The 17,256-nt window shown below is 39.0% G+C and overlaps 1 protein-coding gene across 1 annotated transcript in view; it reads left to right on the forward strand.

Annotated features, from left to right (window-relative positions):
• LOC140314695 (solute carrier family 12 member 9) overlaps positions 1-8,640 on the forward strand; it is a 74,422-nt gene extending 65,782 nt beyond the window's left edge. Inside the window, exons 11-13 of the mRNA XM_072393036.1 lie at positions 1,826-2,000; positions 4,341-4,487; positions 6,106-8,640. Coding sequence (XP_072249137.1) covers positions 1,826-2,000; positions 4,341-4,487; positions 6,106-7,064 — 1,281 coding nt within the window. The 3' untranslated portion in view covers positions 7,065-8,640. The remainder of the gene's footprint in view (positions 1-1,825; positions 2,001-4,340; positions 4,488-6,105) is intronic.
• The last annotated feature ends 8,616 nt before the right edge of the window (positions 8,641-17,256 follow it).

The following is a 17,256-nucleotide window of genomic DNA, read 5'->3' on the forward strand; positions in this document are numbered from 1 at the left end:
GAGGATTTTAATTTAAAAACATAGATATGACACAAAAATATATATTTAACAGAAGAACATTCTGACTCTGTAAAGCAGATCTAAAAATGTAAAAACAATGTAATCTTATTTTTTTTTCAGATGAAGCAGAAGAAAAATAATAAAAAATCTTAGTTCCAGCTCCTCTGTCTTTTCTGTCAGCTTGAATTCTTTGAGGACTTCACTAATGGAAAACAACATTCTTCATCAGTCAGGTTCCAACTTTCTGGTACAGCAGTCGACAGATGAGCTCTGCAGGATGGAGCCTTGTCATTTTTTAGATTAGTACTATTTGCCGGCCATGTCACTGTGCTAATATGTCTTTCCCGAAAAAAGGTTTGAATCCTCTTTGCTCTGTGGAAAGATGCATCATCATCCTGAAGAATGAACTCAGCATCACCAAACCTCCTTTGGATTGATGGCATAAGAAAAGAGTCCAGAATGTCCACCTGTGCATTCCCTGAGGTACTGGCTGCCATCTTCCCTGGTCCTTTACCTGACAGCAGCCCCATATCATCAGTGATAGTAGAAATGTGCTCATTTTCGTCATCTTTCTTTGTTTCATTGGACCTGCACCAAACTAAAGCTCCAGCATCATACCCTTGTCCAAAGCAGATTGGGGATCTATCTCTGAATATCACTTTCATTCACAGCACACTGTGACCTGGTCTTCTCTTTTGGTGTTAGTGTTGGTTTACTTTTATCCCATTTCCTTCAGCCAGTTTCTTACAGTTCTCTCACAAATATTGACTTCTGTTTCTGCCCATTTGTTTTTAATTTCTTTGTTGAACATTTTCAGATATAATTCAAGTTCAAACTGCATGTTTTCCCTTTTACAACCTTTTTACAACATCCCATTTTCTTTGTTTTAGCTCTGAATTTCGGACACTGGGAACAACCAACATCTTCTGCCACAGTCTGAGTTGAATTACCCTCTTGAAGGAGTTTTAGAATCCTTTTTGAAGCTCCGAAAGTAGCCTTTTTTTTTTTTCTTGCAGATTCATTGTTTGGTGGTGGTGGGTGGGAGCACTCTGTACATCTATAATTTGATGTGCAGTTAAATTTGGTTCAGTCATTGAAACTCTGTATCTACAAATCAAACTCTGCAGTGAGAGTTCATTCTTAATTATGTATCGCCAACTTTGTAGTTAGTCAAAATAAATGGTTTTTCAGTCATATTATGCACCAAGTGGGGAAACCACTTTGATATATTTGTAGACTATATGTAGCAGGTTCAGGAGTTCATTATTTTTCCAGTCCAATGTCTTTCCAGTCATTGAGCTTTTGGAGATGGATGTGTGAAATTTATTTTGACGAGTTTATTGTGGTATACACTTTTGAATAAATGTCAGTATAACAAATGATAAACAAGATTAGCTTCTAAACTGGTTTAAGTCTTTCAAATCATCAAGATATTAAACTAATTTTACAGTTTATTACAAGTTGCAGCATGTACTCTCAACTGATGATCACTAAAAGTTACGTACATTTATGCGTGTTTAATGTATGACACATTAAACACTGCAAATGGGTACAATACATGTATGGCTATTTCCTGCATTAATCCTGCAGCCACAGTAACTTACGATCAATGTAGAATCACACATATATTCACAATGAATAAATAAACAAATTTTAAAAATCAAGTTAAGTCAGCTCCACACACTGAGAACATGTATAACCAAAGCAGATTGCATATACTTCTCTGTCTGAGGGGAAACCCCATGCTGCACCTATGGTTTGGGCCACAAGTTTAGTACACTCTCCTAAAACAAGATTTTTCACACATCTTTCTTCGTGCCTGAAGGTGCGTAAGTACTTGCTGATGCTGGACGTGAGGAAGGACCACGTCAAGTTCTGGAGACCCCAGGTCCTTCTGATGGTTTCCAACCCTCGCAGCAGCGTGGGCCTCATCACCTTCATCAATGACATCAAGAAAAGTGGCCTCTACGTGCTGGGACATGTCCAGCTTGGAGACCTTGGTGAGGTTACTTTCTTTTTGTCTTGATCCTTCTCCCCTAAATCAGTGTGGTGTGATTGGGAGGCTAATGATTATATGCTAAATAAATGACAGATCTTGTTGGGATAAAGTATTTGACCAGTTTAACATGATTACAATTTATTTTTGTGGCAGCAGTGAAAACACTTGAAGCTTGTTTGTGCCTGACTACTTTAACATGATTGCTAAAAAAAAATTATATTCTTTAATGGAAAACAAAACATCCACTATAACTTTAAGTGTTTTCAGATGGAACTGGTTCAAAATGTCTGCAGAAGATTTTTTCCAGTAAGTGGAGTACGTGAATGAATAGAATTCAATTCAATTCAGTTTTATTTATATTGAATCAAATAACAGCAAATGTCATCTCAGGGCAGTTCAAAGATACAATCCAATTCAAGTCAATTATAATCCATTTTATTGTGATCCAATCATAGTCCAGGGAAAACTTTATTTATTAAATCTAAATTAGCCCAACTCAGATAATGTCAATTTTAAAAAGTTGCCCTGCTAAGGAACCCAACAGATCGCATTAAAACCTTTCATTGATTCGATCCCCGTCCTGAGCCTGCATGTGACGACAGAAGCTTCACGCTGGGCAGTACTGATGTGTTAAGTGGTTATTTTAGAATGTTACATTGTTCTCTGTGACATTGGCTCATCTGTTGCTGCTTTATTTAGAAATAAGTTGTCACACGCACACACTGTTCTGAAGGCTTTTCCTTTCTTCTCTGCAGAGGCACACACTTTCATATTTTCAAGTTGCAGGGTCATTGATTGTCTTTTCAAGTGTCTTTAAAGGATCTTGTAAGTGGCTTGTGGAGAGGATTGTTGTGAAACAATGACCAGCCCTGAATGAAGACTACAGAATCTGAATTTTCTTGAGAGTTGCACAGTAAAAAAAAAAAGTAATGTATATTAGAAGAGCTATTATCTCACTTAAAGGGGAACTCCAGTATTCTTAAACCTAGACCTTAATTCTGGCATGAAATACATTTATGTACTCACCGAGAACAGTTTGCCGAAAGTCGGCGTCCTCTACTGGGACCACTTCATCCACACACATGGCTGCAGCACAGCTCATTCACTCCAGTAAGAACATCCATCTTACTCAAAGTCGTTTTTCACTTGTCAAAATCTGATAAATATCCTGCCATGTTGTGCAAAACTAGCAGTAGCAAACTCTGTGTGAAGTTAGCCAACTGTCACAGAGAAAGGATTAAATAAACTGTGCTTCAGGGGGGCGTGTGGATGAAGTGGTCCCAGTAAAGTGCCTGTGTAGAAATCCCTCCATTAGCGCTCCTATAGCCTCAAGTAGCCACATAACAGCACCTATGAGCTAACAGAGCTATAGTACACATTCGTTCATTAATTCTTCTTAAAATACTGGTGAAATAAAGACAGATAATGCCTTATTTAGAGGCCGCATCGTCCCTGCCCCATTAACGTTATATGGATATACGCTGGTCGCGAGTTTTCTAAATAGCTTTCGAAGGACTTTCGCCAAACTGTTCTCGGTGAGTAGATGAACGTATTTCATGCCAGAAATAAGGTCTAGGTTTAAAAATACCGGAGTTCCCCTTTAACAAACCTCTTGGTCTTGATATGAAGGATCTATTCATTTACACAATAACACTGCAGTGGATTTGGAGGATGCCAAGCTACTTCCACACTGGCCTCCTAATTTTATATCATTTCATTCTCACAGCTGTTTGTATGGTGGCCCAGCAGGGTCAACGCAATTCAAAAGCCACAACACAAGTACAAAACCACAACGGAAGTGAGCAGCGTTGGGGTCCTAACCCCACCCCTCGCCATCCAATAACCCTTCCATAAACACAACAAATTTTGCTAATTTCTAATAGTACATTGATGAACACTATCTGGCATTAGTGTCTCACTTACTTCTTGGACTCCTCTCTCTCACTTCTGTTGTAGCGTAACTTCTGTTGTGGCTCATGTGTTGTGTTGTGACTTTTGCATTTGTGTTGCATCTTTTGTATTTCATTGACCCTTTTGTGCCACCGTATGTTTTCCATAAAGCTGACAAGATTACTCATCTACCCATGGAAACAATCATGTTAGGAACATTGTTGGGCGTTCTTTCTACATACATACTGATGTTTTTGGGGATGATTGATCGCCCACCTACCTGTATCTTTTCCTTGGTCTCACTTTCTGCCTGCTTTGTGCTTTAGTCTTTTTCTCTGTGATATGCTGCCTCTAATTTATTTTCTGCTGTACTCATTTTTACTTTCTTGGAATGTAAACACACTGATGTTGAACCAAGTTTCTTAACAATTTATTTCTTCCTCACTCACAGACTATTTACCATCAGACCCCCTGCAGGCCCAGTATGACTCTTGGCTGTCGCTGGTGGACCATCTAAATATCAAAGCCTTTGTAAACCTGACACTGGCAGATTCTGTTCGTCATGGTGTCCAACATCTCCTCTTCATCTCAGGACTGGGTCAGTCTTTATATTTGTGATTTCAGCTGCTATCGAGATATTTGTACATTGTAAAGATTTTTAGTATGATTTCTGCACATGGATCTTGTTCCTCAGGGTGGCATGCATTGTTACCTGAATATCCATTACACCCCAAGCAACAGTCCACACTAAGCAATATTGAAAAATACCATTAACACATCCAGCACCAATAATCTCTTCCACATTTATTTCTAAAGATCAGACGAGTGATATTAAGTATATTGACCAATAATTTAGCTGTCTTTGCCACTTTTCTATTAAAATGCAAAACAGAAAAAGACAAAAAAAACAGGCAAAAACTAACTATAAATATACTAAACGCATTTAAGACTCCTTGTGGTGCTTGGCATGGTGAGTAAAGACAAAATCCATTTTTGAGCAGGAACTCCAAAAATACTCCTGTGGCTGAATATCACATTTTTTGTCACTTCAGTCTCTGTAAGGACTCTTATTGATGTGTATTCAGTGCTCAAATGGAACTCCACTCAGAACACTCCTTACGATTTAACAACCACTCCAACCCCGTGCTGTCACTTTGTTTCCTTTGTCTCATTCATCAATTAGCACTTATATTCCTTTCAGTCATTCTGCTTTGACTGCCATTTCAACCAGAGTTAATTTAGATTTAGCTGCCACTTACATTGAATTCGGTGTGCTCACTCCATGGCTTTTGAATATGTTCAGCTCTAGTTCTGATGTGCAAATTCGTTTAAAAATTTCAAAGACTTAAATGGGTCAAAATTAGGGCAGCCCCCTAATAGTCAACTAAGCTTTAACTGACAATAAAAACTTATTGTATATCAGAATCCCTTAATTTTGTTCTCTGAGTCATACTCTGGTCTTTGTCAGCTGTTGTCTGACTTCGTGTTCATTGAATTGGCTGCAGAGCGCCTGTATGATCGTTATGTAATGCACCAATACAAAGTCGCCCTCTCTGTGCTTGAAATCTAGTTAGTGACAGTGAGTATTCCTTTAGAATGGTCATGTATTAGCTCGTTGTGTACATGGCAAGACGCTAGTGCGGGATTTGTGTGTGTGTGTGTGTGTGAGTGTGTGACAGTGAAAAATAAAGGGGTAGGGTGCTGAATTGCATGCAGCCAAAGTTTTAGTCAGGACAACAAATAGTCAACTGTTGGTTTTAAAGTTCAACTGCTGGTTGCCCAAGAAAGTTATTTCCCTCATCAGTTCTGGGGATATTCTAAGAAGCCGTGTTAAGTTCTGATCCAAGGTTTTTTCTTTTAAAAAATTTCTTCCTTCTTAGTTTAAGTTTTGATTTTAACAGAAAAGTCAAATTTAACCATCTGCAACAAACTTTGAACCAGTTCGATTCTCAGTTTTGTTTTTTGTTCTTGTTGTCTTATGTCACTGTTTTCCTGAATGTTGTCTCTCATGCCTGACTTTGATCATTCTTGTTCTCTCTTATCTACTTATCTTTTATTCCAGTTCTCTATCCACAGCTTTCCACACATTTCTCTCCTCATCACATCGATTAACTGAACTTCTCTGTCAACACTTTACTTGTCTTGAGAAGTTAATGATAAAGATGAAGAAAAACATACTCATTAGATTTGTGTAATCTGTCTTTTCTCTCTTTCAGGTGGGATGCGTCCAAACACCTTGGTTCTTGGTTTCTATGATGACTGTCTTCCAAAGGACAAGCTGATTGATCCCTCTCTGTCTCCCAGTCAGTCCACAGATCCCTTGAGCCCTTCCCAGGAGATGGAGCAACCTCCTCTCTTCCACTTTGCCTCCCTACGGGGGTCCAGCGACAGACAGGATTACGGTGAATTTGGGGATGGAAAGATTTTAGGGCCCCAGGAGTATGTGGCGATAATTACTGATGCCATGAAGATGCTTAAGAATGTGGTCCTAGCTCGATACTTCAACAACTTTGACCGAGCCCAGGTTCTCTCACCACCCTCCTCCTCTCCAGGGAAGGGAGCTGTGTTTGTCGACGTCTGGCCAGTGAACCTCTTGCGGCCCGACAGCTGCAGTTATGTTGATACCTGCTCTCTGTTTCTGCTACAGCTGGCATGTATTTTAAACATGGTGAGAGCCTGGCGCAAAGCTACGCTGCGTCTTTTCCTGTGCGTGGAGGAGGGGCGCAGTGTTAGGGGCTCAGAGCAGAAGCTAGGGCAACTGCTGAAAGATTTAAGGATTAAAGCTCACGTCTATCCTGTGCCCTGGGACCAGGTGGTGTCATTACACTGGCAGCGCCAAGGCAGCTGGAGCAAGAGGCAGCAGTCAGAGTCTCCAGATTCCACTATCGACGAGAAGACAGAGAGGGCTGACGAGGAGGAGAATGAAGATGACTACGTTAACAGCTTTCCGAGCAACGCCACCCGTCTGTCAGATGACTACCTGTCAGCTGTCAATAAGCTGATTCTGGATCAGGCCCGCCCACCACCAGCTGTGCGTTTTCTGTACTTACCACACCCCCCAGCTGACACCCGCCGCTACACTTCCTATCTACATCAGCTGGAGCTGCTTACTCAGGACTTGGGGCCCACGCTTCTCATTCATGGCGTCACACCTGTCATCACCACTGACCTCTGAAACACTCCCCTTCCTAACATGTTCACTGAAGTGTGCCTTACACACTGAGAGCTAGTGAGCGTCACCATCTGCACAGTCTTACACTAGTTTTACTAATGTAGAACCAATGGACACAGTCCTTTTTTAGAATAAATTAAAGAAAACCGCACAGTGGCATGAATCCAGAACGTTTACTTATTTAACGCTTTCTTTTTTACTCCATTACTTGTGTTCCTATGAAGCATCAGAAGGCACAGTTAGGTGAACTTTGTCACAGTTAAAGCACAACATCATCAAACTGATCAAATGTACGAAAAATAAGCTGCTGAAAGTTCCCAAAATGGTCCCTCCTAATGTCCAAAAAGTGCCTCATCAGTAAAAGAGCCAAAACAGTCTATTGCATTTCCATTTGATTAGCTTAGAACAAAGCAGTAATAATAATAATAGCAGAAGTGCTACAGTATGATCTTTAATGTTTCATTCCAAAACTGATTTTATGTGTTAGGTCATATTAAGATGCACTTTTGTCATTCTTCCTCAAGACTACTTGTTATGCAGTTTTCCAAAAAAGACTTCCACACATTCACAGCACCATTCCTGCAAACATCCCTGATATTTTATTGATTTGTTTGTATGTCTCTTAGGTACTAATCACTTTTGCTTCTCAGTCAGCGGTGGTCTTTGTGCTTGACCGGACTCATGTTAAATTGTCTAAATAAATTTAAATACCTGTTTGGCTCTGCAGCCAATAGTCATTACTCAAAGTACTTGTAACATTTCACGTAAATTTCTGTGATTTTTGTTTAACTGTGTGAACAACAAGGCATTTCTGTGATGTTTGTAACCTCTAAAGTGTCGAGATTTAGTTTTATTTTCAGCTGTCAGCCAACATTTTTGAACAATCTTTTTGTTCCATGATTATGAAATGTTTCCTTTGTATCAATGTATGAAGGGCTGAAACTGCAAAAATAAATTAAAAATTAAAAAATATATTAATTAATTCATAATAAATCAATAAACGAATATGGCACTAAATGCTACTAAAATAAAACCAAAAAAGCTATAATTAATCTAAAGAATGTAAAATAGATCAGTCTTGATTTAATTTCCAACTGTATTAATTGAACAAATAAACCTTTGTTTATTTACTTTTCCATTTAATTTTCAATTTTTTTTTACTGATTTAATTTTTCATTATAATCTGTTTAATTATATAATGATTCGTAAACCATGCATCCATCCATCCATTTTCTAAACCGTCAATCCGTTAATCGGGTAGCGGGTGGGCTGGAGCCTATCCCAGCAGTCATCGGGCGAAGGGCGGGGTACACCCTGGACATGTCGCCAGGCCATCACAGGGCCGTAAATCATGCATTTCTTAGTTAATTTTCTTTACATTTTCCTTATATTTTATCCTAAACTTGTTATGTATTTTATTGTCAAGTTTACAATGTAGTTTTTTAAGTAAATCATTGTAAATATTTTTTATTTTTAGATGTATTTATTTCTCTATTAACACAGAGAAATTAATACAGCCATAAATTTGAAAAAGATGTAAAGTAATTTAATTCAATAAACAAGGAGTAGGGACATAGAATACGTTTTTTATCCTGTCTTTTATATATTTTTGTATTCACTTGGGATTATGGCAGTTCAAGGACATCCGTATTAATAGTTTTAAGGTGTGCAAGTCTTGAATTTTGACATCAAAAGTTACTGCTAGTGACATGGATCAATACGACTCAGTTGCTATAACCTAACATCCTCCTCTCTTGGACTTCAGCACATCCAGATTTTCAAGATAGCTCTTGGATTTTTTTGATGCCTCTTGATTTCTTTATAAGATCTCTTTGCTTTTGTGCTTGTTAGATCCACTGTGTTTCTGTAGCTGGATTCATCTTTGGATACTACACTCCTCAACAAACCACTGACATTACATTTCTTCAAATCTTTGTTCTGGATGTCAGTTCTCTGTGTAACAGGAGAACGAAACATTCTGCAGGACAGTCTAAATTGTGTTGTAATCTGAGATGTGTCTAAAATCTGCAAGATGTAAACTGAATGACAGAAAATAAATGTCTGTGTTCTTTGTCATTTACCCAGTAGGTTGTTTAAAAAAGCCAGATCAAACTCAGCAGCAGCACAGGGTGTCTGGACTTTTTCTCATTTCATATGAGTGTCAGTTGGTGCATCTCTGAGCAGAGAGCTGAGGGCTTTTTGTGTGTCACACACTTGTTTGTTTGAGGTAAACTTGGGAAATAGGACATGAGATGACTCTGAAGCTCACACAGAGAAAGACGAGTAGGTGCCAGCCAGCCAGCCAGATTACCTCTTCCTGTTGTCTGCCTCACCGGCAAGCAGGTAGAAATGGATTCCATCTCTGTACTGAGGTGAACAAGCGATTGGAGAAATAAGCCCAAATAACCATCGATATCTGTTCAGGAGCAGGAAGGGTGACATTTATCAGTGAGTGAAAGACCTTGATCCTGAGACAATGGGATATCTGTAGGTGTGTGTGTGCACAAAAAGATTAATTCAAGTTCACTGGTGTGTGACATTAAAATACTTTTCCATGGATGTAAGATTCAGTGAAAAAAAAACATTTGTACATAAAAGCAAGCAATTAATACTACATGTGGACATATGAAATACATTTACAACTCAATGTACCCCAGTTTAAATTAACTATTGCAGAAGTAGCTCAAAATGTTCCCATTAAGATTCCCACTTTGTCGATCTCAGTTAAAATAGTGAGGGAAATGACAAAAAAAGTGGTGCAGGGTTCATTTGTTAGATCCCATGAAAACGACATTAAATTATCCCAAATTTCCCCCAAAAGCCCATGTTTAGTTTGACCTAAAACATTCATCAATTTCCTATCTGCTTTATCCGCTTCATAGGTGAAGAGGGCTGGAGCCTATCCCAGCTGCTCGGCAGGAATAGTCCAGGTATACCCTGGATGTGTCAAGAGTCCATCAAACAACAATGTACACTCACACCGGGGGTCATTTTAGAATCACTGATTAACCTAACGTGCTTGTTTTGGGGTGGTGGGAGGAAACTGGAGTACCCTTCTTGTTAGATCAAGAAAGACAATGTGACCGTCTGCTAACCACAGTATCTTTAACAAAAAGAGACAAAAAGATTTGAATGTTTCCTGTCAGTGATGTGGCTTTGACCTGGTTACCCACAGCCACCACTGGCATTGTCAGCTGGATCCTGGCAGAAGCTGCTCTCATCTGTTTAGTGATCTACATGAGGCAATGCAGTAGAATGTCTAAATGCTTCACAGAGCACCCTTTTAAAAAGCCAAACAAGAAGATAAAGAGAGAGAGCGAAATGTGACGTAAGAATCATCAGAAGAGAAAGGAGTTAATTTTAATAAGAAAAATTAGATGTGAATAAGCAGAAAAAAAGCAGCAACTTGGAGAGTGAATTGAGAGGGAGAAGAGAGAAAAAAGTGGGGTAAAAAAAAATATTTAGTTATGAGAGGTAAGTTTCCAACACACCAACACTGTCTATGCAGCTTTCTTTAGTTCCATGTAAAATCTGACAAGCAACGGCATACATTAATTTCTCCATCTCAGGGACATACAAGCCTTTCAAAAGACTTGTGTAGAAAAAAACTGAACAAGGACACAAACTCATACACTCACACACTCCTTATCAGTTTGTAACCTCAGGAAGTTTCTGGGCTGCTAATGTTCAATTTGAAACAAGGTTGTAGATAAACAGGAAATGGACCTTTCAGAGTCGTCATATGAAAAATGGAGAGGTACACACCTTTCTAACTGGCAACCTTGTTGGGGATTCCTTTTGATGCAGCTTATACATCATGTCTCCGGTCATCTCACATATCCGACACTAACGATACGTTTCATGATGGAGCAACCAATTGAAAACACAATGAAGATCAATCATCTTTACATTAATGTTTAGCAGATGTTTTTATCCAAGGAGACTTGAAAGTGAGGAACAACATTCAACCTTCAGTGCTGTATGAACTCCAGACTGTACAGAGTGCTAAATCAATATAAATCTGTCTATATGACAGAGTACAAGAAGAACAGTAGGAAGTAAGAAGTAAGAGCAGTTTAAATGTGTTAGGAGATGAGGAGTTCCTGAAGAGATGGGTTGAGATTCTTGCAGGCAGAAAGGATCTGGCCCTGTTTTAACATCATCTTGTAGCTTCTGTCACCATCCTGGAACCACATATGAAAAAAGGAACACTGTCTTTACGCACCTCATCCTGTCCAACCTGTGTGTGAAAATGAATGAATAATCTACTACTGTGTAGGTCAAACATAGGACAATAAGCAAAATTCCTACTCCTGTGGCTCTGTAAGTACATACACCTTCACCATAAAATGCACAATTCGCTTACTCAGTTAAACTATTTCAATCAAAGTTTCTGTCAACATGCCAGCTTTATTGTTGATTGATCAGAAGTACAGTACATTAAAGATAAATTCATAGCAAACACTGCAGCTCCAGTTTAATTTTGGTTCTGTGGAAAAGTTTCACCTGTTTGAGATCTCAGTTAAAGCAGTGGCACAGACAACTCGGTAAGTTCCCATTGTTAAACAAAAAAAAAAGGATAAACATTCATTTTAAATCAACAATACAAGACACCACATGAGCTACAGGTAGTGAAGGAAACAGGCGTTTCCTCAACAATTAAATATCATGAATCCCTTTTGTGATATATCCCTTCCATGCAAATAGACAAAATGGACAGTTACATCAGTACCAAAGTAAAAACAAGAAATTTTAAGTGAGTACTTCTGATTGTGGTCAGTAATGATCAAAGAAGGCAAGTTAAGGTAAGAGCGAGGAGTTTAACTTGCGACACAACACAGGTATCAACCACTAGAGTTGTGAGACAAATTGGCAAAGATTGGTTGCTCCTGCAGCTCCTAAAAGAGTGTCCAAAAGAGAGCAGATGAGGAACAGGTGTGGAAGCGGGAGCAATCCAGACTCCGCCCCGGGCTCCCAGGAAACCTGCCCAGCCCCACCTAAGAATCAGAAACCACAGCAAAACAACACAACCAAGCATGATCGTGCCAGGGATTGTCTTTGCTTTATTAGTATTTGTTGTGTAGCAAACTCAAGTGTGGAATTTAATACAAACCAGAACCAGAACAGGACCCTTCCGACCCTATATGGGTCAAAGTAAACAATGGTGACAGTTTGTCCTGACTCTGACTCAAGCCAGAGACAGTCGCAGCATGGACCTCTCAAAAGGATCTCACCCAGAATCACTTTTTAGCTGAATCTTGAAACTGTATTAAATGTGCTTTATAACTGTATTAAATGTGCGAAGAAGGTCCGAACAAAGACAGAAAGGGAAGAATGTAGTAGAAAGATACATTTAGCTTTTTTGTTCTTCCGTCATCCTGTCTCCTCTCTATGGTGCATTTTAAACTCTGCTGTTGCAGCTTCCTCACCTATTTTTGATCACCAAAAGGAGCCTGTGTTAATCTTTTTGTCAATCTTTGGTGAATTTAAGTTCACCTCATCAGAGTTGGTCAGCAACCAAAACTAACTCAACCCTTGGACAATTTTGTTATTATTTGCGGTGAATTCCGACACACCATCCGTTCGTCTTCCGAGCTACCGGAAGCGCTCCAGCGGTCCAGTCCCTGAAAGTCAACCACAACGAAGGCCGCGAGACGCGGAACTGAGAGAGGCCCAGTGGGACCCGCTGGCGATGACCTGTGGTTCGGAGCTGACCTAACCGTAAGATCTGCCCTGTTCTTACATTACAGACCGTATGCGGTGGGTGTTGAGAGAATTTGCTGTTAAAAATGATAAATTAGCCCAAGTTGATAGCCTTTGAATTCAAATAGTAACAAACCTAGACTATTTGAATAATTCTAACACTAAGTGTTTCTTATATAATCATCCATTTTCAAAGCATTTCTCCTGTTGTCTTTGGTCATGTAATTTTAATAAATGGTTCATTTATATATATATAAAATCAACCGGTTTTTGAGTATGTGTTCTTTAGTACGTGTGAGTCCAACAAAATGAAAAGTCACGTGTAGCGACTTATATGAGACTGGAATTGATTAATTATTAATTAATAATTGATTTTTAATTTAACATACCAGAATCGTAAGATTCTGACTTTTTCCTTCGATTGAAGGTGGTGCCCTAAAACGAGGTAAAATAAGGCTTATTCAGACAGTGAGACCTTTCGGATAAATCCTTATATCTTATTACATCACGCTACGTGTGTCAGCTATAAATATATATCGTTGGTGCCTCATGTGCCAGCGATATATAGTTTGGCTACAGTTGGTTTGATTATACGATATGGATGTAATGTAAATGGACACTGTTTTTTGGTGATAGTGTATAAAACTATTTTTGTCTAGAATGTTTTGATAGGAGCCATGATTGTAAACACAGTCCCCAACTCATGGCAGTCTTTATATACTGGGTGATTTGTCTTGGGGCAAGGCTGGCTATGGGTTTTGAGGAACTTGAAACATCTAACTTTTGGGATTCTGTATTTCTTCTTGTGGTTGTACATGTCAGTGGCCATTGCTACTACTTAAGTATATTCAACAGTAGTTGGGGAAAAAAAATCCTGACTCAAAGATTTAATTGAGATCTGAACTTCTGGCTGATAGGGAAGGTTAAGGTAATACTACAAAGTTTTACATCGCATCCAAAGTCACATAAAATCCAAGACGCGTAACTGGAGTCAAATCTCTGTGTCATTCTGTATGAAGTCTTGCAAATGAAGCCACTATATATAACAACACACTCATCAGATTGAGATCATTTGCACCAAAGATTTTAAATCTTACAAAGTAATAAACATTTGATTTTTAAAACCTTATCCAGTTTTCAACTTGATTTCAACACGGGAAGACAATCCTGTCTGTGAAGTTATAATGACACAGAGGTTTAAACACAATTAGACACAATAATCAGCATCATTAAAGACAGTTTCCATTCTGAGTAAGAAACCTCACTATCGCTTGATGTCAATTATACAATTATATTTATTTTTTTAGATTTTCAACCATAACCAAGCTACCCAAATATTCTCCTCTCAGCTGAAATTTGCTGCAAGGAAATACAGGCAGGCCAACATTAGCCAGCATAAAATCCCACGCTTTGTTCCTACTTGCAGATATGAAGGAGTAAAGTGCCTACAGGTTTAAAGTTGTGAGGATTAGAACGTGCAACCTGAGTGACAGAAAAATTAAGCCTCTGCTTTAACTTACGCCCCATGCACTTACTTCTGGAACTGACATGAAAGAGTACAAGTACAGAATATTTTCTGACTATGAACTGGTGCAATCTTAGTGCTGTGCCACAAAATAAATGCATTACAGCGATGAAAGGTGCTTTTACTGCTCTGTTCATGACAAAGTGTGAATTCTGAGCACTTTAAATGTGACTTTTTAATGTGAACTCCAACTTCCAGCACTTTTTGATGCAAACATGATTTACAGGAAAAGCCAGTAGTCTGTTTGGCCTTGGAAGCTGGGTATCAGAGTGACCAAATCTACATCTTCATCTCTATGTCCCCAATCCATCTGATGACTCACATACAATTCAATTTGTCTGAAAACGCAGTGCTGAAAATTAAATTGAATGTCCTGTAGAGATGATAAATGATTATGTACATGTGTGTGCCGATGGCATTCCTGGTGGTTCCAAAGAAGTATCAGCATTGTGACAAGCTTCCTCTGATCACTGCTGCAGACATGACAGAGCAGAATTTTAGACTGAGGCAAAGCACACACTCTATCTTCACTTTTGTTCTCTTTCTGTCTCTCTCTCTCTTCTGTTATATCATACACACACCTACTTTAGAAAACTCCTGTGGGTGAGCGTTGCTTCTCCTTTGCATTTTTTGTTTAAATTTCAGCACGCCAAACACTTTGAAAACAAATTGTGATTCAGGAGCCTGTAGTGGATGGAGACAAGTAAAAGAAATGTGTTTTATTAACCACAAAGAAAGGCTTTATACTTTATTCAGTACTCTAGATATAAAATATATGTAACTTGAAGAATAATGTTCACATTCGAAGAGGTTTCTAATTCATATAGATGGCTACAAATATATGGGACTTTCTGACATGTTTCTGGAAACATTTCAGTGTAAACATTAATCATTGGGCCAGGTGTGTTGGGTTACTTTTGTTGTTTACACAGTCATCATCCAAATGCATATCTACAGCTGCTCAAATAAAACTATGCTTATCACAACAACTGCTGAAAAGGACTACTCATACCAGCAACAATAATAACCAATATCACTGCCCTGTTTTTTTAAAGTAATAGAAACAACCTGAGGAATAATGTTAACATTTTCTGAAACTAATTTATTTTGAATAATTAGTTTTTTCTCCAACAATGTCTATTTGTTTCTATCTACACTGCATTTTATGTGCACTGCCTTAGCATGAATGTTCACTTGTTAAAGTTCATTCTGCCAGAATAAACTTTTTCACCTTAAATGGCATGGCTGAGGATTCAGGAATCAGGTTTTGTTCATTTGAAGATGTGTCTCATCAAGAATACCAAGGAGGACATGGGTCTTTATTTCCTTAAACAACTTCACAAATCAGACCCATGAACAAACAGCTTAATTTTATCAACTAAACTCATTATAAAGTGTGACACTGCAAGTACGAGCAGAAATGTCTGGTAAGTCAATGTCTTTTCATCTGTTTTCTTGTATGATGCTGGGCAGACACCTTTCAGGTGACCGAGATTCCCTGCTGTGGCTGTTGGTTCTGGCTGATCGGGTCAATGCAAAGCAGAACAGAGTCTTCTTGCGGGAAACACACCTGTAGTGAAGACTGACAGTACAAGTATGTAATGGCTTGTCAATATGGGTATATTCATTGTGCCAGGGAAAAAGGCACGAGCAACGCCACCAGCTGCTCAGCCCCAAACAGGCTGTATTTACAAGCTTTGTTTGATTGTTTCCACAGGAAAACACTCAAGAGGTCCACAGAGAAGTGGGCTTTTCTCCGGGAGGAGGCTGCACACCATGTCAGACATCTCACACAGCTGCCTCTCAAGTTTTGAGTCCCAGACAGACTGTCTCTCTTTCCTGGGCACAAAGGTATGTAGTGGTGTGTTGCTGAAAATTATTTAAGTGCAAGTTGCTGCATCTTGTGTGAAAATCCCATGATTCTGGTGCTCAGTGAGTGAGAGCAGCCCTGATCATTTTTAAATCACTGTTTGTTCTTTGCAATATGGATGTTGCAGAGTGAGTTTTGCTGAGTGTGAGAAGACTTTGAGGAAGTGCTGAGAGGCAGAGATATGGGCACAGCTCATTAGCATATTTACATACACCACCCTTCCCCACCCAAACAGCCCACACACACACCAACGCATTCTTGAATAAAAAAAATTGTGTGTTGTTCCCTACAGTATACCACTGTAAACTTTAATGGTTTTACATGAATATACAAAAATTAATCTGTATGAAGTATCCATGCTCCTATGTATGCAAAAAAACAAAAAAAAACATTTGGGCTGCCAGTCCGGGCCCTCTCCTCACGGTAGCAGCAACCAAGATTACGATTAAGATTTTATTTATTTATCCACAAGGAGGTGGACTGCCACCCTCCAGCTGTCAGTTCACCAATCTTTTTTCAAGAGTGGGAATTGAACTGCAGACCTTCTGGTTATTGGATGACCCAATCTAACCACTGAGCCACAGATCCCCTCTCACTAATTCTGTTGTGCAAAGCTGGCAATTTCGAACCTCTTTCTCCATCTCAGTGCAAGTAGTTTCCAGATCTATGTAACCATTTTGTTAAAACAAGTTAAAACAAAGCATGCGTTCATCATTTCTCACAGATGTTATCAGACTGTGTCCCCCCCATCTATTAACAGTGATTCAGTCTGTGTCTCCATGGGGCATTTTGGTACACCAAACAATCATATCTTCCTCAGTTTTACCTAAATTTCAGTGGGCTTGCGTTGGTACAAAGGCCAGATTTGTCTCTACATTTCAAACCTATTTTCAAACATAATTTCCTTACCCCATTTTAAGCATATTCTTTATTTCTTACTGTATATGAGATGGCTGCCATTGTATTATTAGGGCCCGAGCAGTGAACTGCGAAGGCCCTATTGTTCCTGAAGGCGTTCTTCTTCTTCTTCTTATTATTATTATTGGCGGTGCAAAATGGCTCTGTAGCGCCACCTACAACATTGCAATTACGCCTAA

This window comes from Leuresthes tenuis, unplaced genomic scaffold, assembly GCF_036924035.1.
Source record: "Leuresthes tenuis unplaced genomic scaffold, fLeuTen1.0.hap1 SCAF_9, whole genome shotgun sequence".
Lineage (NCBI taxonomy): Eukaryota > Metazoa > Chordata > Actinopteri > Atheriniformes > Atherinopsidae > Leuresthes > Leuresthes tenuis.